Source organism: Copadichromis virginalis, linkage group LG3, assembly GCF_057382275.1.
Source record: "Copadichromis virginalis isolate Kocher_CV1m ecotype Utaka linkage group LG3, C_Virginalis_male_GT1.1, whole genome shotgun sequence".
NCBI lineage: Eukaryota > Metazoa > Chordata > Actinopteri > Cichliformes > Cichlidae > Copadichromis > Copadichromis virginalis.
In genome coordinates, this window is record NC_140620.1 from 10,788,010 (window position 1) to 10,811,668 (window position 23,659).

Genomic DNA, 23,659 nt, shown 5'->3' on the forward strand with positions numbered 1-23,659 from the left:
TCCTCTTTTCTCTCTCCAAAAGATACACCAAACACCTTCTTTGCCTTTCTCTCACCATTTCAGTTGTATTTTTCCAGTCATCTGGTAACACTTCCCTTCCACCCAGAGAATGTCTACTCCTCCCTGAACTAACAACTGCACAACATTCTTCCTTCTTCAGCTTCCACCATTTAGTTCTTGTCTCTGCCTTCATTCTCTTCCTCTTCTTGACGTCCAAAGTCATCCTATAGACTAGTGTCCAATGCTGCATGGCTACATTCTCTCCTGACACCACCTTGCAGTCTCCTATCTCTTTCAGACTGACCCTTCTGTTTAGGATGTAAGCCACCTGTGTACACTTTCTTCCACTCTTCTACGTCACCTTCTGTTCCTCCTTCTTCTTGAAGTATGAGTTCACCCCAGCCATTTCCATCTTCCTAATTTTGACCTTGTGCATTTCTCTGCTTAACACTATACCTATCTAACACCTCATTATCTCTCTTTCCTTCACCTACATGGCTACTGAAGTCTGCTCCAATCAACACTCTCTACCACTTTATCAAACTAACTGCAGAATTCCTCTTTCTCTTCTAACTGACATCCAACCTTCAACCTGGTCTCCTGCACACACAGTAAATCTACCTTCCTTCTCTCCAGTCATATCAGCCAGCTCTCTCCCTTTGCCAGTCATAGTACCTCCACGCTCCTGCCTGTCCTTCTCTTCGACTCCTAACATGCTTCTCCCCTATATGCAGAAAAAATAATGTTTGATCATCATCAAAAGCCAGATATTTCAAAGTTTCATCTATGAAATATCTGGCTTTCCCATCATAGCAGATGAAATACGTATTTTGCATTAAATTGCATCATTTCGCCTCCTGAAGGGCTCGCAATGAGTCCACTGTGTGTATATATATGTATTTCTTTTCCCTATGGTAATAATACTTTTAGATAAATACTAAGTACTTTTCCACTACTGATGTATATAAAGTAAAATTAGGCTGTAAAGTTAAATCTTACTTTAGATAAATCTTGGTATGTGCTTTTATAATGTGTACTAAATTGTAGTAAAACATGTCAGGGTTCCTTTGTTTCATGTGTTCTGGCCAGTACACTAAGCCTGAGCCTGAGTGAGAGCTGAGCAGAGAATTGTAGCTCACTCTGCTCCCAACTTAACTGATGCCCTGCACCTCCCCCATAGCTGCTGCAGTGGGGGAGGGGCAGGTAAATGTTTCCAGCACTTTGGCAGGTCTGAAGGCAAAAGAGAGTCCAAACCAGGACTAGCAAAGTGTACCTAATATAGCTGTTTAGTGTGTGTGTAAAATAAATAAATAATATGGTAATGGCTCTTTCCACTACTGATATATATAAAGTTTAATTAGACTGTAAAACTAAATCTTACTTTAGATAAATTTTATTTTGTGATTTCATAATGTGTACTAAACTGTAGTTAAAATAAATGTCAGGATTCCTTTATTTCACATATTGTAGCCTGTAAATCAGGTTTGAGAGTCAGAGCTGAGGAGAAAACTTTGGCTCTCTCTGCTCCTCCATCAGTGACCCTCCCCCCGCGCACCTGCACTGCAGCTCTCAAACTTTTGCAGGGCATGTGACGTCATTCAGTCCACAGTCGGAGTAGCCGTTTAAGTGGAGCTCTGAAGACTGCAAAGCACGCTTTCTGCAGGTAAGATTTCACATTTTTGCTATATGAAAACTGTGCAAATGTTGTCTTTCTAAGAAACGAAAGAAAAAGGTATCTTACATTAAGTTTAATTTTTTTTTAACTTAATGACACGGCAGTAAATATACTTTTTTTTAATTGAACAATGCATAAAGTTCGTCTCAATCTATATTTTATTACAATTAACTATGCATAATTTTTCTTATAATTGAACATAGGAACAAAAACCGATTCCTTCGTGATATATTTAACACTAAATTTTATGCCAAACCTACCGTCCCCTCCCCCTCAATTTCTGGCAATTTCTATCTGTATTTCTCTTCAGTCTCGCTCTTAGAAATATAAAATTAACGTAAGAAATAATTATCGGATCTGGTTTTCAGTTTAAAGGGGAAAAATGTACGCTTAATTACAGTAAAAACATGATTTTTGCAAGAAAACATGAAGTTAGAGATTTTTCACGGTTTCAGTGAGTAAAAGTCTAAAATGAAAAATCCTATGCAGTGGTTTGGTTGCAGACCTGTGTGAGTTCCAGCCTTTTAACAAGACAGCTTGTTGTAACTTTAGTGCAGTTTGTTTGATGACAGCATTTGGATTATTTTGTAAGTGATTTAAGTGTTAGTCACATGTTTAGTGAGAGCTGTTAATTATAGATTTAATTTATTTAACAGGTATTTTCATTAGAAAACTGCGTTTCCCAGAATCCTTTGTGGTAGACAAAAGTTACTCTGGGTTTTTAGCTAGCAAAGAAAGTTTTGGGAAGCCATTATATGTTGCTCTGATGTCGAGCAGTTTATTTGTTGTACATTCCCCCTTTTGAAGCCTTATATAAAGACTATCGTTTCTCCAATTGATGTCCGATCCATTTTTTTGGCTAAGTGGATTCGCCACAACACAGCTTAGTGGAATGCTTTTTAATTCTTCACAAACTTTATTAAAGATAACAAGCGGCCAAACTGTGGTTTGTACCGTTTTATTTAGGGTATCTCTTTAAGGCATTTTATAGCTTGACTGGGTTTTGTCCCCTTCTTTTTAAGTCACAATTTTAGCCTAGATTTAGTCGAAAGGCACTTTTATTCCGAGCGCTTTAATCTTTTGTTAAAACCCAACCTCAGTTGCCCAGCTATAACATCTATCAAGTTAGCATTTCAAAATATGTAAAGGAAACGACTGAAGTGTGACGCATGCGCGTAGCAATGCTTTAACTTTTGTTGTCTTAAAGTGTTTACAATCCAAAATGCTTGAAATCATTGTCCTCCTTTATCCATCAAATATAAACGTTCCCACGTGTTTACGCCAACATGGAGTTTTATGTTGGTGTCGATGTTTCAGTGACTGAGCAGCGTCTGTCCGTCCAGTATATTTACTGACGTAGCCGCACATCAGCATGACCCAGCTGAGCAGCGTGCTCCGTTTAGCCTCGTTTGTCTTATTCCTCTCATTTGTTTTTCACCGTCAAACATAACTGGACAGAAGGCCTGGTGTTCTGTTGCTGAAGTGGGCTTCAGATAGTGTTTTTCTGTGGAACATCAAGGCTGTCATGTAGTATTAATTTGGCTATTCAAAGCAAATAATGTACATGCTTATACAAAATATAAGCCTTTTGTATAGTGTGTTATAATTGTGCCTTCCAACAATTGAAAGTGTGTTTATGTGTTGTCTCTTTGGCTGCTATGTTTTAGTGTTATAATAAGACTCACCTTGGAGGAAACAATAACATGCTGTCCTAATATTGCTTTATGTACAGAGAGTAATTAATAAAAGTATGTTAAAAAAGGAAATGATGTCACTCTAACAGTGTAGCCATCAGAAGGCATATAAGCTTTCCTATATGACACTCTGTTTTTTAAATGCCTAATACTACTATATCTAAAACGGGTGAAACGTTGTGATGCTCCATGTTTTTTTTTTTGTTTTACTTTAAATTTGATAGAGTTGTAGGTCACAATTTTTACAGCAGGTTCACCTGCATGAGCGCTCACTGCTAAGACACCTGTATATTTATTGAGGTGAGCTACTGTAAATGAATGGGTAATGGGCTGCATCAAAACTGTTGGTGCACTTTTACTGTATCACCTCCAAGTCATTATTGACTGTAACTGGATTATTTAACTGTAACTGAGAAGTAACTTTGACTTTTGTCTTTGGTATTAGGTGAAGGAAGCCACGGCAGCAAGCCAAATACAGGTATGTGCCTTCTTATCGAATATTTGAACATGTAGTCTTTAATCGTTACTGAATCGTACGTAGGAGTGTCAAACAACAGACCAAACAACAGATACTACAAACTATAATATGCATTAAGAATCATTATCAGTTAAGGTGGGAATAGGTGATTCTTAGATCAGACGTGATTGTTTTCTAAATGTGATTCTTTGTTGCTTATAATATGAACAACTGCTGCTAGAACAATACTCATGTGCATCACATCGGCCCCACGTTCTGCATAAAATGTAAATAAAATAGGCATTGATCAGAAAATCATTTGAAGCCTCTTTACCTGAAAATGGCACAAGGACAACACATGGTTGAAACTCAGCATTTTATAATATAAATGATGTAAGCCAGATATGAGAAACAGTCCCAAACAGACAACAGAAACAGGAGACAAAGACAAAAAGTTGTTGAACGTAACTTTTGTTTGCAGCCTGTGTCCTCATTGCAGACCTGTGCAGTCCTCTGCAGTCTGATACCACGGTCATACCACAACATCTTATTTTACTTACAGCCAGGAATACACGAGCTCAGTGAAGTCTTATAACTTTAAAAACATATCTTTTCACATGTGAAAATTTTTGTTATTAAGCAGGTTGAAATGATGAGCAGATTTTCAAATGACAAATTTATTTGGATATATTCAATTTATTTATGCAACAGATAGTTTGATCCACTGAGAATTTATTTTACATTTAATTTCATGTATAACGTGTTTACAAACACCGTCTCATGGTATATAATCAAGCAATAGGACAAAGTCAGCATCACAGCAGTGGTATGTTTTAAAGAAATTTTTGGTTGATGATTTTAATAAATGTATTTTTCTGAAACAAATTTAAAAAAATGCTTATTAACCAGGTTTCCCACATGCTCAGTGATCTTATGGTCGTATTTAGTTTTTGGCTTTGTTAGCTTCCAGCTGGAAGCTGATGTCACTTAAATCCCTGTTTGGAGAAACAGCTTTTCCTGTTCAGGAGAGAACATGTAGAATTCCTTGCTAGAGGACCTCAAACTGAATCCTGACTGGCATAATCTTAAATTTAAATGGGCACTGGTTTTAAAATAAGATTAGTCTTCTATTCATGATCTCCTGCTTGTTGTTTTATGGTGCATTGTTAGTGTTGTGTACTTTAACCTCCTTGGACCTGGTGTCCACATATGTGGACATCACATTTTGGTTTGTCTCGACCAAAATACTAAATTTTGCTCTACAAGGACATTATACTGCCACTGTTCTATCGAAATTTAAAACAAATGCCCTCGTATGTGGATCTCACTCCTCTCAGAAACAAGAGAAGTAAAAAAAATTCAGATAATTCTTTGTTTTTACATCAGGTCCCAATCAGCCCAAATAGCAAAGAGAAATTAAAAATGGCATGAAAGAGTTCAGGTCATAGGAGGTTAAAGCTCATGACAATAGAAATTAGCTTAGGTTATACATTTTACAGTAATGTCATGTTATAGACTTCTCTCTTCATAAAAAATGTCCAAATATAATTGTATCCTTTCAATATTTATTTCTTACATTGCAGACGATAACGTGGCGCTCGCATGCAGTGATAATGGCTGTTCTGATAGTGGTGGTAAGTGTTACCTGCTCACTAGTACAGCTGTTGGTATACTGCCTCATGAATAAGCTGCATTTTTGATAAACTGCTATGCAACTGCAAGTTATGTATGTGACATTGACTAATATTAGAGAGTGACGTTAACCTGTTAGCTTGGGTTCCTAATGGTAAAATGAACTGGGTGGCATGTTACAGCCAAAGAAACACACTGTTGGCCTAGTTCAGTGCTCAGTAGTCTATACAACAGATAACACTTGATCATGTACACTCACTCTATAGTGAGCTCTTTTATTACAGCAAGAACTAGACTCACAACACATGAAAAAAGGACATCTCAGAGATTTGTGGTTTTATCACCACGACCCAGATTCTAAATTAAAAACTGTTACATTTGTCCAGTGCATGTTTACACAAATGGCACCTTTGAATGGTTGTGCTGCATTGTTTTAATTATCTTAACTAAAAGAAGGGTAATTTCATTTCTAGGATGACATAGTGACACTTGGAGAAGTTAAGATTGCTCCTTTGCACGTTGTTGTTGCATCTTTGTTTTTTGTCATATTTGTCAACAATACTGTTTGTGTTTGAAGTTTTTTGTGACTCCAGATGGCTAATATTTGACATAGCAGCTACTCCGTGTCCCCCAGAGAAATGAAAAAGGAGGAGGCAGTGAGATGGATGAAGGTCAGGTTTTTTACAGAGTCATTCAGTACAAAAACACAGTGAATTAGGAAGATGTGGCACATGAATGTTTCTGTTTTTCAGGTGGAAGTTCTGAGCATTTCTCCTCTCAAAAGAGACCGGAGCCCACCAGTGAAGAGAGTTCAGATGTAGATGGTGAGTTTAAGCTTTTGTCTGAAATGTAGTGACACTGTTGTATGTATTCTACTCAAATTCTATTCCAGTACAATCTGCTTTGTACAATAACAGCTACCATTGTTTGTGTGTTTCTGTTTTAGAAGAGAGCAAGGAAGCAAGACTGGCTTTGAGGAAAAGGGGAAAAACCAAAGTGGCCAAAGCAAAGGGTGAGATGTTTTAAGCTTTAAATGTATTTAAAATTTTCTGTTTGCAGTATATGAATCAGGTTGTAGACATGACTTTATTTCCTTATAGTTTTGTCCTCTGTGGCAGAATATATGCCTACACAAACACAAAATTCTTGATAATATTGATCCAGAATTATTTTGTTGGTAATTAGAAAAATTATTGAAAATGTTTAAGTATTGCTTTACAGTAAGTTGAAGAGGAGAATTCAGAGGGGGTGGAGATGGGTGTCAGGGGTGATGTGTTATAAAAGGAAAGCAGCAAGAGGGAAAAGAAAGGTTTACAAAATGGTAGTGAGGAAAGCTATGACGATTTTCATTGGGAATGACCAGGATGGACAGGATTAGAAATGACTACATCATAGGGACAGCTCAGGTCAGAGGTTTGGAGACAAAGAGAGACAAGGCTGAGATGGTTTGGACATGTGCAGAGGAGGCTGCCAAGGGATGTTGATGATGGAGCTGCCAGGCAGGACGAGAAGAGGAAGACCTCAGAGGAGGTTCATGGATGTGAAGGAGGACAGGCAGAAGGTTGGTGTGACAGAGGAGGATGCTGGTATAGGAGGAGGTTGAGGAGATGATCCGCTGTGATGACCCCTAAAGAGTTCAGCTGAAAGAATGATTGCTTCACTTTTATTGTTACATTTATGATTTGTTAGGCTACCTATTCTGGTGAGTGACTAGTTTAACCTGCTGTGTTGCGTGAGTTCACACTTTGCAAGAACAGCACTACAAAACACATGGCAGGGTTCTGCAGGTCATTTCACAAGTCTGGAATTAAAAAAAAAAATGCAGGCTGAAAATGTCTTGTTATATTATCATAGAAAATACCTGTTTAAGGTCCTATGATTTACCAATTAAAGACAACTACTTTATCTCAATGTTATTTTTTTTTACAATGCGTATTTTAGTTTCCACCAATTACACACACAGATGTTGTGTTTTAAAATCAAAATTTGTAAAGTGAACTAGATTGACAGTATGGACCATCATTTTCAGTGAGAGGTTTGTGAAAAGACAGCAAGAAACGGCAAGTACAAGCAACAAAGCTCATCGAGTAGACTACATTAGGCTTCAAACTTTCCTTTTTGCTAAAGCATATATTTCAGGCTGGACCAGGTGACCCTGAATCCTCCCTTAGTTATGCTGCAGTCTGTTTTAATATCTTCATATTTGCCTAATACTATACTTTTATCTTTTGAAAAATCAGCTTCTGTTTCCAGTACGCTTTTCAATAATCATTAGTGAACAGATGCTCACAATGCCACCCCTTTCATGCGACCATGCAGGTTAAGCTTTTTGTGACCACTTATCCAGATCGCCACTTTCAGGTTAAGTGAATCCAGATTATGGAAAGATAGCCTTGATGTGTTGAATGTGCTTTGTAGTACAGGCCTTATGACTAATGATAGACAAAACTTAATTCTGCTCTTTGGTATTGTATCTGTGCGCCAGTCGCAAAACTGTGACAGTTTGTCAAATAAAACGCATAAATTCAGATAAAATGAAAAGATCATGTCAATCAGTTATGTTTGGTTCTGAATCATGATCTAGGTAATTTGTTACATTGTCAAGGATATTAGCAATTGTATTTCATAATAAAAAAAAAAATTGACTTAAAATATGTGATGTCAGTTAACTAGATTAGAACTACTACCAACAGCACAGGTTTTTTTTATTACTAGTACATCAGAAATATTTGCCTTATTTAAAACAATAGCAAATTATTAAAGTCTGACAGTTTTTTTGTTTTTTTACAAGAATATTGTTATGATGAATGATTTTAACAGGACTAATAACTAGTTAGCATCTTATTTTAAAAGGCTAGATGCAACATGTACCTTTGAAAACAAAATGTATAAAAGTAAATTGGCTGCTGTTTCACTCCGTAGGTATATTACTCAATAACTGATCTCATGTTTCTGTGAACTCAAAATACTTAATTTAAAAGTGCTTACTACATATCTTGGGTACAAAATGTTGAGTAAATTGTTGAACCTACAGTTTGGTTTGGCATTTTCTGTAAATATACACAAGCAGAACCCCATTTCAAAATCAAAACAAAAACAAAAAAACTACGGTTACATACATGTTGTAAAGTTAACAGTCCATGTTGTCTTTTGTGTTATTTGTAGAGATCCCCCGTGCGAAGGTCAAGAGGCCATGGAGTGAAGCAGAGAAGACGGCAGTGCAAAGACGGCTGGGAATTATGTAGGAAGCAGGAAGGTCATACTGGTACAGTTGTAGCCATCCTAAGCTTTACTGATTTTTCTTTTTGGCAGAAGTCAAAACAAACTGATCAAAGTTATTGATCACTATTTTAGTTGTAAGTCATTAGACTTAATAGTTGTCTTCATTGTTATAATAGCAATTATTATTCCTCTGGAAGGATGTTACATTGTGAAATAAACTGAATTTGCTCTTGTTGCAGCATTGTGGGAATTTCCTTGGTAATTATTAATAAAATCTACAGCGGTATTTGAAATGTAATACTACCTTTTGTTATGTAGGGTTGTCTTGATAGATTATCAGAACTTTTTAGTTATTCTATTTATGTATAAAGTTGAGACTGTTTAACTTTAACATTATTTGGTTGCACTAAAATAGAAAATGTCAAGGAGTAAATGCAAACAGAAAAAAACATATAGACAGAAACGAACACAAAAGCACCCCCTGGTGGAAAATCACCTGAATAGCACTCAATGACAAGGTCCTCATTCTGATAGTAGAATGAGATTTTTTTTTTACTTGAGTGTTTTAAGATTTTGAGGTGATTTTTGGTGTTAGAGAGCCACCCAGTGTTCAAAAATGGCAAAGGTTTGTCTGCAAGTGTAGCAGAAATGGTGGTCCTCACTTTGATAGTACACTTACCCGGTCCTCAGTCGTTATGCAAGACAGGAATGTGTGTGTGTGTGTGTGTGTCTTAAAATAAATAAAGTCTCTGACAGTGTTCTACTTCATTTCTGAGGTTTTTCCAGTGACCTCTGTGATAATAATCAGCTAGTTTAGGTTGATGTGTTCAGTGGAGGCTGCTATCAGCCCTATACCATCAAAATAATTGTATAATTCTCCTGCTTGTAAGTCAGAGTTATGATATGGTAATGTGACATGGTATTTACAACAGAACAATAACAAAATAAGCAGCCTTCTGTTTAAAATGTTGTTTTAATGGTAAGAGTTCCTCCCTGGAAGCTCTTGGTGTCATTTCCACATTTATAAACTCCCTATCTAAGCTCATAGTACATCTTCCGTCCATCCATCCATCCGTCCGTCCGTCCATCCGTCCATCCATCCATCCATCCATCCATCCATCCATCCGTCCATCCATCCATCTCTTGGTGGTGGCAGCAGTCTAAGTAGAGAAGCCCAGATCTCCCCACAGCCGCCTCCACCTGCTCATCCAGGTTTAAGCTGAGGTGTTCGCAGCCCAGCTGAGAGATGTAATTTCTCCAGGTCTGCCACAGGGTAGCAGGTAGGACATCCCCAGCACACTTCACCCGGCAGGCATCCACCTCAGCTGGCTCCAACATCTTTGTTTTCATGGTCAGCTCTCTCTTCATCATGATGGACCGATGCAGAGTCCGCATTACTGCAGAGCCCCAATCCATCGGTCATCCCCTCTCAGATGTGATGAAGCCAATAGAACCACTTTTTCCTCAAAAACCAGACGAGATCCTGAGGCCACCAAAGTGAAAGAAAAAGTTATGAACAGGCAGCCCCGGCAAAGTTCATCACCCACCAGGAACAACTCCGACTTATTGCCAGCGATGTGGACCAACCTCTCACTGTGGTTGTACAGGGATTGAGTGGTTTGCAGCACTGGGCAATATTCCCGAAGCACCCCCACAGGATCTCTACGGAAAACCCCCAAGTTGACAAGATACAACACACCCACCCCTGCCCACTGCCTGAGGGCAAGTCCAGTGTGAAAAGAGCCCCTCTCCAGTAAACTGGTTCCACAGCCCAAGGTATGTGTTCAGATGAGACTGATTATATCTAGTCAGCATCTCCCAACCTCAGGCATTAGCTCAGGCTCTTTCCCCACCAGAGAGGCGACGTTCATGCCACAAGAGTCGGCCTGAGTAGTCAATTAATGGATCGCCACCTGATCCCTATGGCATCTCTGACGGGTGGTGAGCCTACAGGAGGACAAGCTCATATTGTGTCACCAGGTGTTCTCCCTTTAAGTACTTCTCCAGTCCTGGCTCCAGGGTGCTGCCCTGGTGAACTTATCCCAGGCAGGGTAAACTGATCCCTTGGTTTTTTGTCCTTCTTAGGGGTCTAGCACATTTGCATAAACTTACTTTTCTACAAACACTAAAATCCCAGTTAGAGATTAGTTTGTTATTTTGTGTACATCTTCAGTCAGTTGTGAATGATAAAGCAGAATCACAGTAAGAAAGATGTAGGCTACAGATTTAATCCTGACCTGATAATAACTCAGTGATGTACTCACTGTCTCCATCTTTACTGTCTCATCCATATTTGTATATATTTTATCCCTGTCAGGTTACAGATGAATAAGTAGGTTTTAAAATAAAATGTAAAATTAGAATTCCTGCTTCATGTAAAATAATTCAAATGTCTTTCCAGTGAGAAATAACAAAGACATCGTGGTGCACATTGGTGAAAATACCCAAATTCAGAATTTGATGGTTGCAACATACTCACCAAATGTTGGGGCAGAGGCATATTTACCATTGTGTTAGATCACCTTTGCTTTTAATGACAGTTTGTAATCACTTGATGATGATGCAGCCCACCCATGGATATACATACATACCATCAAAGCTCCTGGGCGTTTATAACAATCTGGATGTTTCTTTCAATCAGAGAACCAGGCTTAAACGTGGACTCATCTGACCACACACATGGTTTAACAGTCATTTGGTCCACTTGAGATGAGCTTGGGTTCAGTTTTTCTGCATAGAGTCGATGTATGGCTTCCTCTTTATGTCACTTTATACAATTAAGGAGAGAAAATTGTTCCATTTCAATTTGTAACATTTTTAACTCTGCTGCTGCTGCTGTCCGTACAGCTCATGTTGTGCTTTGTTGTCCTCTCAGTCCCCCCCGTGGAGGTGGATTCAGGGGTGGAGTCTGTCCAGCTGCCCTGCAAAACCACACTTCACCTGCCTGAAGACGCTAAAGTGGAGTGGAAGGACGGTGGTTATAAAAAGGTCCACGTGTATAAGAACGGCTCTGACCAGCCTGAAGAACAGCACCATGATTACAGAGACCGAACGAAGATGAATGAAGACCTGCTGAAAACTGGAGACCTCAGTCTGACCCTGAAACACCCCACAGATGGAGAAGGAGGCATCTACACCTGCACCGTCTACAGCAGGGAGAGAAAGATCCTGATGAAGAAGGAAGTGGTGCTACAGGTCAGAGGTCAGTGATTAACAACTAAGTGGAAACGTTCATCAGCTTAAAAAAGATATTTACATTTTTAAACTGAAGAAGCATTGGTAGAAACTTCCAACATTTTTTAAGAACTCAGCCCAACTTAAAATGTACAAACTGAACCTGCTCAATAGTGCACAAGTTCTTCAATTACAATAGATTTATACTGAGTGCCGACACTAAATACAGTCATAGTGTAGAATGGTACTTTTTGCAGTCATATGCATTATGTGGTTGGATAATTACAGCTGTTAAGAATTTTAAATGCAGTGGAACCCCGACTTACGAAATTAATTCGTTCCCGAGGGTCTTTCGTAAGTCGAAGCACCCATCGCGCCTTTTGAGTGAATGATAGGCTATAGGCTAATTGCTAACTGCAACAACAATACGTCGTTCAAGTGGAACAGCGAAGCGCAAGTACGAAAGCCAAGGGGTTGTCACATGATTCGGAAGGCATTGTGGGCATTGTAGGCTCAGCCAATCAGAGACAGCGGATTTCGTTACTCGGGCATTTTGCCGTAACACAGGCAGAAATATTTTCGTTCAGTGCCTTTGTAACTTGAATTTTTCGTTAAATGAGGTATTCGTAAGTCGGGGTTCCACTGTACTTATATAATTTTAAAATACTGGTATAAAGTAGGGTAGAGTAGAAATGCTAAATGGACTGGTTCTTATATCGCGCTTTTCTTAACTAACCATCCACACACATTTATACTGGATGCATCGCAGAACAACATTGGGTTAGTACCGTGCCCAAGGATAGTAGGTATGCATACTGGAGCAGACTGGGATCAAACCACCAACCTTCCAGTTAGTAGGTGACCTGCTCTACCATCTGTGCCACCTCTGCATTAAAGTTATTAAAGTATGAATAGATTAAACATGTACTCAAGTACATGTACTCCTCGTGGTCCTTTTCGTGATGTCGTCCAGTGACATTGATGGTGGTGGGTGGGGGCACCACAAAGTTTTTTTTTACATTCTCCTCCTACACAAACTCTCCTCTCTGTCTCTCAGTCCGTCAGGTGGAGGTGGATTCAGGGGTGGAGTCTGTCCAGCTGCCCTTCACCAAAGTTCACCTGCCTAAAGATGCTAAAGTGGAGTGGAAGGACATGAAAAACAGGAAGGTCCACGTGTATGAGAACGGCTCTGACTGGCCTGAAGAACAGGACCAGGATTACAGAGGCCGAACAGCAATGAAGCAAAACCTGCTGAAAACTGGAGACCTCAGTCTGACCCTGAAATACCCCACAGATGGAGACAACTCCACCTACACCTGCACCGTCTACAACAAGAAGAAGAAGATCCTGATGAAGAAAGAAGTGAGGCTGAAAGTCAGAGGTCAGTGCTGTAGATACAGGTCAAAGGTCAGAGGTCAGTGCTGTAGATACTGCTGTTTTGTTCTGTTGCTGTTTTCCAACCAAATTAGCAAGAACTTCTCTCAGCAGCTTTTGAGGAAGCTAAAAGGTTCCTTCAAACTTTTTTTGTTTTCTGACCTGAAAAGATCATTCAGGTTATTCTGCTGAGTTACCCAGCAAGTGGGCCGCCTCAGAGACTCACACGATCGACAGTCTACAGTTCCCTGTGGGCCCCACTGTAAAATGTAGGTCACATGTTGGCCCACAGCACAGCACAGTGCACACACGGTACATTAACCAACACCAAAAGGTCAAAGAAGAAGAGGAAAAAAAGCTACTTTGTAGACTCTCAGCTTTCATTACAGAGCATCCAAATTCAAATTGGATGAAGGGTTTAGGAGTTTCAGCTCCTTCACATGTGCCACACCCCCCCTTTTTTTTTTAAACGGACCAAAAGTAATTGGACAGTTGACTCAAAGGCTGTTTCATGTGAAGGTGTGGGCTATTCTTTTTCATTATGTCAATTATGCTCAATTAACCAGATAAAGGCCTGGAGTTGATTTGAGGTGTGGTGCTTGTATTTGGAAGATTTTGACAACATGCGTTGAAGAAGCTCTCCATGCAGGTGAAACGAGCCATACTTAAGCTGTGAGAACAGAAAAACATCCCAGAAATCGGCACAAGTTACAGTTTGGTCCATCCTGAGAGATGCACCGTCTACAGCAGGGAGGGAAACATCCTGCTGAAGAAACAAGTGCAGCTGAAACTGAGAGGTCAGTGCTGTAGATACAGGTCAAAGGTCAGAGGTCAGTGCTGTAGATACAGGTCAAAGGTCAGAGGTCAGTGCTGTAGATACAGGTCAAAGGTCAGAGGTCAGTGCTGTAGATACAGGTTTTTGTTTGTATTTTCTGTCACACTTACCCAAATGGAAAAAGTCATAATAGAGTTACTGAATCATCAAGGTGCATGTACGAGATTTAGTTTGAAAGGTAACATGTTGTAATGTAGAAATATTTGTGTGGACGGTCCAAATGTGAAAGGACAAAAACCTTTCTGAACAGGTGAAGAAAGTCATAGAGTCAACCTTTTAAGAAAATCACAGCTCTGGGGGCAAAAACATTAAAGAAAATGTGAACAACAAAATATAAAAATAGTATCTAAAAATCCAGCTCTGAGTAAAGCAGTTCAAACCCACAGACTTCATTAAAAGCTTTCCATGTCTGCTCCATCCTACTTTCTTTGATCTCGATGAAAGATTCAGTGAGCTCAAGGAACAGTGGGTAGGAGAGTTGCTGAGGAAAAGAGAAGAGTCCTGTTGTGAGAACTGGAACAACGTTACTCTCGTCTCTCCTTAACGATGTGACGCTGTGTTAAAACTACAATGTGCAGACAATGGACTACAGAACATCTTACTTCACCACAGCCTGTTCTAACCCTGCGGTTTTATGCAGGTCATGTTAACAGGAGGAGCCGCTGAAAAATCTCCTTTCATTACAAAGTATGAACTTTTTAAAGAAGGAGCATTTAGGGCCACATTTACTGACATCTGCAGCAGCACAAAGACACACAGCAGCCTCTTACACCATCTGGAGACGAGTGATGGAGCAACCACTAACCCCACATAAAGAGCATCACAGTGATCCAGCAGAGTGACCACAGTGTGGACTACTGTCTCAAAGTGCTGCCTGAAAGAATCGCTTAAGTTTGACCGGCTGAGTTAATTAGAATAAACGATGTAACGACAGACCTGATCTGACTGCAAAGCTTCACATCAGTCTCCACTTTAACCTCGAGGTTTGTGATAGTTGGTTTGATATGCTGGACCAAGAAACCCAGATCCACAGAGGCTGCTGCCAAAACCATCACTGCTGTCTATGTGAGAGTCGTCCAGACCTTTGTCATCAAGACTCTCGAGCAACAGTCTAACAGAGTATGTGTCATTGTTTTTAATAGGGACATAACTCTGACTGTCATCCACATAACAGATGAAGTATGAAACCAAGTGGGAGCAAATAGAGACAGAAGGGGCCTAAAACTGAGCCCTGTGTGGTTCATCTATAATCAGTCATGTCTGAGTCACAATAACTAGAAGATGATTTCTGGCAGAAGTGTGAACATCTCCACATCCTTTCTCCATGTTATCATCCAAAGCTGTGTGAAGTTTCAGAGCTCTGCAGCTAACAGAGACTTTGCACAGGCATCATGTGAGCTTATAAACATGGAGACGAGCTGTTCATTCAACTTGAAACAGAAGAACATGAAACAATCCATCAGCATCCACAACAACACTCACACTCAGAACAAGTTTCTTTTCTGTTCACTTTGTAAAATGTCTTTTACTTTGTGAGCAAGAGTCCAAAAACTTGCTCAGACTGTCAGCAGATTTTCACAGAGTCGTCCCAACTAGTAGAAAAGCACCAAAGCTTTCAGCTTCTCCAGTGATCTCCACCTGTGCAGACACACATGGAGGTTTCCAGCACTCATTAATACATGTGGCCTCTTACTGTTAGGACCAATAATTCATTTAGGTTTGATGAACGTCGGCCTGAATCCACCTCCCACCACCAGGAGCTGAATAAGCAGTTATAGATGTAAATAAATCTGCTTCTTTATCATCTGAGACCCAAAAAGTGGAACGTACAGAGCTAAAATCATGTGTTTGATTTTTGGCTTTTACAAACAAGCCATTACTGCCACACTTCCTGGCCACTTCATTAGGTCCACCTTGTTAGTAATGGGCTGGAGCCCTTTTTCCTTCAGAGCTGCTTCATTCTTTGTAGTACAGTTTTAACAAGGACACATTTTCACCATGTTAACATGATAGTGTTACACAGTTACTGCACACGTGTCATCTCCACATCATGATGCAAATATCCACTTCCACCACAGCCACAGCTGCTCTATTGGATCCAGACTTGGTGGATTTGAATCCAGTGAAGTGATTTTCATGTTTGAAGAACTGCTTTGAGATGATGTCAGATTTGCTTCTCCTGCTAGAAACATCCACACCAACCAGGTATTTTCACACAGAGCTGCTGCTCACTGGACAGCTTCTCTTCTTTGGACCATTGTCAGTGAACCCTGGAGGAGGCTGTGGTCAAATCCCAGCACATCAGAAGAACCGTGATGCTGCGACTACAGACACAATCATTTTGTCCTCTTTAATGGTTTCGTAGATTCCCAGTAGCTCGACACAAAGGCTGCTTTTAGTGCTCCACATAATATGAAGCAGTAAGCAGCTGTGTGGATAGTATATGGTTCAGACTGGGACTGTGGTCAGATAGGACGAAGAGCGCTTTCATTAAAATGACATCATCTGAGTGGAAAATACTAAAGTGACTCAGATTTGTAACAGGAAGTGTGGACTGTGATGTCATCAGACAGAAACAGTCATTCAGTAATAAAGTGATTTAATATTCAACAACAGGAAAATAACATCAGACATGTTTGGTTTCATTCAGTGTTGCAGCTTCAGCTCATTAAGGCTAAAGTTCACTTTTTAAACTGTAAACTTAATAAAAGCAAACTGAAAGTATTGTAACATTTAGAACAAACACATGTTTGTATATAAACTGAGCCCAGCAGGAGAAGCTGAACACATCCACAGCTGTGAGGGACACTGGTGCTGTGACTGATTAAACACATCAAACACATCTGTGGACTCAATCTGTCAGTATTATTTGTCATATTTGAAACAGCTTAAAAACAGTGCTGTGTTAGAGCTGTGCTGTCATGTCTGATTGTATTTAAGGTCCAATCATGTACTTGTGTATGTGTAACTAAGCAACCACGTGGGCGGAGCTTCAGCTCTGAACATTTTAGAGCATCAGCTGATAAAAACACTGAGACAGGAAGGATTTGAAGTCTTCTACGCTCTTTATTCTTGCTTGTGCAGAGTTTGTGGCTGCAAAGCGACCGTCAACAACAACTGCTTCCTCTGCTGACAGGAAGTGACATCATCCCACCTGAGGCTTTGATTCAAACAATAAAAGAACTAAACTGCTGAGTAGAGAAAAGATGGGTTTACTAAAACAGAGGATCAGATGTCAGGTCAGGTAATGTCTTCATTTAATCCAGTAACAAACCAAAGGTTCCAGGTTTGAGCTTCTTGAAGTCCTGTTATTAAGTCTGTTCATCATTTTCATTCATTTGATAACTTCTACCAACAACAACCAATTATTTTCAAGCTGAGAGATTTAGTGTGAAAACCAGAAGCAGGAAATGATGCTGTGCAGTATATTTGTGGAAAACAATGATGAGGCTAAAGTCAAGATCACACACACGTAAAAATAAACACAACATTTGTGTGTAAACACAGCAGGTGGAACATTTATTTGATGCTTTAGCTGCTACTTGTGATACTAAATGTTTGCAGTCGTGCTTCATGGTTACTGAACGTAAAACAACACAAACCCTGCTGATTGTTGGTTTGTGTGTTATTTGTGTTGTGTTCAGGTGACTATAGAAAGACTAATGACACAAATATTATGGATGGACACGTTTCCTGGGCTGCTTCAGGTTTTCCATACAAACACTTGATGTTTGGTAGTTCCAGGTCCAACATGGTGCATGGATATATCCAGCGTCCCTCTTCTGCACGTTTGCTGTTCATCAGTCTCAGCCTTCCTCTCTGTCTTTGTCCTGTAGACTCCTCAGCCTGAGCTGTCCCTGTCACCCACTCATTTCCATCCTTTCTATTCTGCTCACTTGTTCAAATCTTCTACTCTGCCACCTCCAGGTCGCCTCCTGTCGTTGTGTCATGTCTCCATCATCACAGCCTCACTAGGCTGTAAAGCTTCATGTTGACTGTAGCTGCTGTCCTCCTGTCACAGATCACAGCTGATACATGTGTGCACCCACTCCATCCTGCTATACTGTCACTTCACCTCTTTGGGACTTTGCTGCTTTGTATGGAGGACTTCATGTATTTAAACTGATCCACCATCACCACCTCCACTCCTTCATCTTCACTGTCGTGTCTCCAGCTTCTTCACACACACTCTTCTCTTCAGAGCATACCTCCACCTGTCCAGGCTCTCTTCCACCCACCTGCTTCCTGCTCTCACTACAGATCACAATGTCCTCAGCAAACAGAGCTGCTGAGACTCCTGCCTGAGCTCATCTGCCAGCCTGTCCATCAGCACTGCTAACAAGAAGGGCTCAGAGTGGATTTCTGATGTAATCCCAGCCCCAGCAGGAACCCATCTTTCCCTGCTGCTGCAAACCTTCCCACTGTCTCTCTGTCCTCATACATGTACTGCACCAACCATTGTTTGCATGCACACAGAAACAGTGCAGCTCCTCCTGACCTTCTCTGTACATCTGAAGTGCTTGTTCTTGTCATGAAGCTGCTGCTCACACGTCACTCTTCCAGCTTCTCAACACACTCTTTCCATGTCAGTACATTTCCACCTCTATCTGTCATCACACTAACCTGCTGTAATCCTTTCAGCTGGAGCTTCTTTGTAGACACGTCCCTACATTGCAGCCTGATTACAATGCAGACAGTCGGCTACAGTGTGGCTGGATTTCCTTTCTTAGCGTGCTTTGCTATAAAATAGCCAACAAGGCCTCACGTGACATCAGTCAGTGAGAGTTTCACTGCTGCAGCAGCTCTGTTCACTCACACTTATTAATATTAATGCTCATTACAAATGTTACAGCAGCTGATGCACAAATCTTTGTCTGTGTGAATAAAGTTGGATCAGTTCAAACAGTTTGTTGCTCTGCTTGAAAGCAGCAGTTTTTCTAATGCACCACCTTCATGTTTCCTTCATATTTGAATCCCCCTGTAGATGCTGACAGGTAACCATGTCACACAGAGCTCAAGCCTTTGAATCCAGCTGTGACTGTTGATTTTCTATTGAATGGACTTTTTCAAATCCAGCTGTAGGCCTGTGTTTGTGAGCTCATTAACAGCTGTTTGTTTAGAGAGACGTGGTCCTCACAGGACAGCCACTACAAACATATGATTTTATAGAATATGATGCATTACTGCAGATTCAACACAATAGAAAGGATTTGAAATGAGCTCAGCCTTAAACATGTGCAGCAGTAATATTGATCCACAGACACTGATGGGAACATTTTTCTGCACAATAAGTACTTTGACTTTTCATACTTTATGTACAATTTGCCAGTACTGCAGTTTTGTGTGTAGTGAGGTGTTTTCATGGTGTTTTCTTGGTGCTTTTACTAAAGGAAGCTTCTATCAAATTCTTCCACATGTTGTCAAACTGAGCTGTGTGATGAAGTGAGTGTGACAGAAACACTCAGACTGTGTTTCTCTGCTTCATCAAGTCAAATCTGGTCCTCAGAGACTGAATAAAGTCCTGTCCCACTAACAGCAGCTCCAACAGTCTGTTCACTGCTTTCTTCCTGTCAGTCTTCATCTTTCTGCTGCGTCTCCTCTTCACACTGACCACTTTCTATCTAACAGTGAGCTCCCAGTGAAGCAGCAGCATTCAGCCTGTTAGAGTCAACACAAATGTCTCCATCCAAGCTCATGTTGTGCTTTGTTGTCCTCTCAGTCCCCCAGGTGGAGGTGGATTCAGGGGTGGAGTCTGTCCAGCTGCCCTTCAACACCACACTTCACCTGCCTGAAGACGCTAAAGTGGAGTGGAAGAATATATATGGGAAGGTCCACGTGTATAAGAACGGCTCTGACCAGCCTGAAGAACAGCACCAGGCTTACAGAGACCGAACGAAGATGAATGAAGACCTGCTGAAAACTGGAGACCTCAGTCTGACCCTGAAACACCCCACAGACTGGGACAACTCCACCTACACCTGCACCGTCTACAGCAGGGAGGGAAACATCCTGCTGAAGAGAAAGGTGGAGCTGAAAGTCAGAGGTCAGTGCTGTAGATACAGGGCAAAGGTCAGAGGTCATGTAGGAGTTTATTCTCTAAAAGCTTTTAGTTTGAATCTATTTTCAGTTCATTCAAATAAAATAAATTCTTTGATGTTTTGATCTAAAAGCCAAAAATGTCAGGCGGAGCAACTGTGTGTTTAAATGAACTAAGAAGAGCATTAAAATGATCCTACCTTCAAAATAAAAGCCTCTGGCATGATGTGAGTTTGGATCAAATCAATAGTTTTGTTAGTTTAGTCCAAATCAGTGTAAATGTATAAATATCAATAGTTTTAAAGCTGCTGAGATCATTCAAACACTTTGATCCAGTCATTTGGATGTTGTCACATGTCAGGGTGGAGCAGCCATAAATACGAGGCTTTTATTGTGAAAATGCTGAGTGTGATGATCCAGAGGAGCCCATGGGGTGTTTGTGGCTGGATGCAAAGGTTTGTAGCTCTCCTTGTAAAGAGAAACAGCTTGAAGCTACAGAGGAGCGTCTGCAGAAGAAGACAGGGGAAAGAGGAAGAAGCTGAGGCCGCTGGAGAAAAGACAGGAAAAGGAAATCAGCTTCATTTGTTGGAGGCCGTTTGTTCATCACACTGAAATATTCCCACTTTAGAGACAGGAAACAAAGTGAAGTGTGGATTGATGTTTGTCTCCATGATTTGGGCCCTGGAGTCATTTCTTCATCTCCCACTTTAAGACATATTAATGTCAGCCTCACACGTCCCACAGTGGACACATTTCTATTTCTAGATGATATTTGGAGGATGGTCATGTGTTTCTCTGCTGTCACAGCTCTTTGTGGTATTTGAGCGCAGCTGTAATGTTTGTGTGGTTAAAGCCACCAGACTCCACTGACAAAAACTCTCATTTTAGCCGGAGAACACGGGGCTGCTGTGGGACTTTGTGTTTGCAAAGGTTTCTATTGGAGGCATGTTTGCCTTTATTATATAGGTGCAGAGAGTAGACAGGAAAGTGGGGAGAGAGTGAGGGACACACAGGCACCTGTAGTAAGCCCCGCCTTCAGCCCACCTGCTCAGCCAGGTGAGCTATAGCGCTGCTTTAACATGTTGGTGTGATTGAGAGTGAATGAAAGTGAGTGATGGAGGCAGCAGGAAACTAACAGGCTGTTTGTTCTGAGAGGTCACATGACTGTTGTTCTCAGCAGAGTCTGATGATTTGATGAGACCATGAGAGCGGCTTCAGTTCCTCATCAGAAAGAGTCTGACAGAAGCTCCTCCCTCTGTACCCCAGTAGACTTCTATTAGACTGCTCCAGATCCCTGAGAGTTCACACAGAAAACTTTACAAACAGCCAAAGAAAAACTATTGAAAAGCTTCAAGATCACAAAGAGCTCTTTCACAGCACATATGAGCCATTAAGAAGTGCACATTTGTGTTTCCCACAGTCCATCATCCAATAATATCAAAGGACAAACTGTGAGGTAAAAAGCCTTCAGCTCTTTTTGAAGGAAGCAAAAAGACTTTGGTCCTGAGAGATGGTTCAAAACACAACTCAGACCTACCAAAGTATTATTTGTGCCAAACACATGAAGCCTTCAACTTTGTATGTGTCCAGTCAGTGTGGCAATAGAAGTCACTGTGAGGATTTTCAATGTGCTGTCAAAGAGCATCCAAACAATCAGGTGAGGATGAAGAGAATTAGTGTGGATGGACAGAAAATCCATATCCAGTGTGATTTAGGAGCAGCTCATATATAATGAGTGAAATGAAAGAAGAGCACAGACAGGAAGAACATGAGTGAGCAGACATTTTGGAGCTGCTGATCCACACAGGGCTGGATGGAAGGAGTGGGAGTCCATGATGGCTCAAAGTCTCTGATCTAACTGTTCCTGAGCCTCTCCCCCTGCCTCCTCTTTGGATCTTCTCCTCCTCTTCTTCCTTATCTGCCTCCTCCACCACTGCTCTCTCCTCCCTCATCTCCTCCTCAGCTGAACTGAAGTCAGGGCTGTAACATGAGGAAACGTGCAGAAATGACTGAGTCAGCATGTTGTTGAAGTGAGTTGAGTGATGGTGAGCAGATTAGATGTGCGAGCCTCCCTGTAGAGAAAAGCAGATCTTCTCCAGAGTTTCCCACCTCATGTTTTCCTGTGTCACAGCTGATTGTCACATCCTGGCTGTCACTAAATGAGTGGTCCAAAGGTGGAAGGAGGAGCACAGTTAGATTGTTCACCTCCTAACCTGTGAAATCAATCAGCTGAATGAAAAACACTGTGATCCTATGAGCTGCTATCAGGGCTGCTCCATTCTCAGGATTCTCATCTGGATGACTGAAGCAGATTATTGATGAAGTCAGCAAACAGCTTTCAAAATGGCTCTTTTTCCAGGGGAACTCCCTGAAATGTAAATCTCATTGGAATGAAGAAGAAGTCCAAAGGCGTGGTTAGGCCCAGACTTGTGGCTGTTTTCAATGTAAAGCCCATGTTGCAGGCAGCTGCTGCTCCTTACTGGCCCACAGCCTCCACTGATGGATGTGTCAGCTCACTTGTACTGTAGCCACGGGGAGAGCGATGGTGAAGCTGACAACCAGAGGTGTAGCGCTATTTGTTGAAGTAGCCCAGCTGTGCCATGGAAGCACAAGTTTCCAGAGATGATTGGACTGTGAGCAGAAATGATCCATGTTGGACTGAATTGAAGAACAGATCATAAAGTCCTCTGTGTGCCCAGCCCGTCTGTCTGAGCATCTTCATCAGTGTGCAGCTGATCTACAGCTAATGTGCTGATTGATGAGCAGCCTGTTCATGGTGATGATGAGAAACAGATTGGATTCAAAGCACAAATGAGTGAAAAAGGAGCAGCAGCCATGATAGAGCGAGTCCTCTGCTGACAGAAATAGTGGAGTGAAGGATTTGTGCAGCGTTTCTCTGTGAAAACAGCTGATTCAGATCAATGAGAGGAGGATGAAGGAGAAGCAGCATGTTTCTGATAGAAGCATCACTGCTGTGCTACAAACTGCTGGGACTGTGTGTGTGTGACGGCTCAGCTGGAGGCAGGATTGGTCCAGAGGAGAGCTGCTTTATTCCAGACTAACTCTTCTAGAAAGCTGACATCTGTGTGGAACAGCTGACCTGCACCATGTGGAAAAGAACAGCAACATGATTCAGCGTCAGATCCCGACACATCCACGGATTCATCCCGTTACAGGAACTGTGCCACACGTGGCCTCTGTTTGTTCTGCATCGATGCTGCAGGGATTTCTTCAAGTCACTATAATATAGTGTCAGATGGACACATGAAGCTAACACGGCACATCTTTGTGAGTCTGCAGCATGTTGACACACATGTCAGTGTTGTACAGATCTGAGAGCAGCACAAACAAACTCCATCAAAGTGATTTGTGCTGTTGCAGAGCTGTGTGACTGCATTTGTCTTCATTATGGACACATTTCTACAAATGGGACTAAACATGTGACCCTCTGCACATCCATGGCTCAACAGTGCACCCATTGGCTGGATGCAGCTTGTATTGTGGCTCCTCCCCCTTAGCTTCAGGTCAGTTTAGCTGTGTTTCCTCCAAATCCCAGAATT

At 41.1% G+C, this 23,659-nt stretch overlaps 1 protein-coding gene across 1 annotated transcript in view; it reads left to right on the forward strand.

The window, feature by feature from the left end:
* LOC146712726 (uncharacterized) overlaps positions 1-23,659 on the forward strand; it is a 38,927-nt gene that overhangs the window by 10,750 nt on the left and 4,518 nt on the right. The window contains exons 5-7 of the mRNA XM_085436981.1: positions 11,556-11,882; positions 12,912-13,235; positions 19,783-20,106. Of these exons, the coding sequence (XP_085293107.1) occupies positions 11,556-11,882; positions 12,912-13,235; positions 19,783-20,106 (975 nt within the window). The remainder of the gene's footprint in view (positions 1-11,555; positions 11,883-12,911; positions 13,236-19,782; positions 20,107-23,659) is intronic.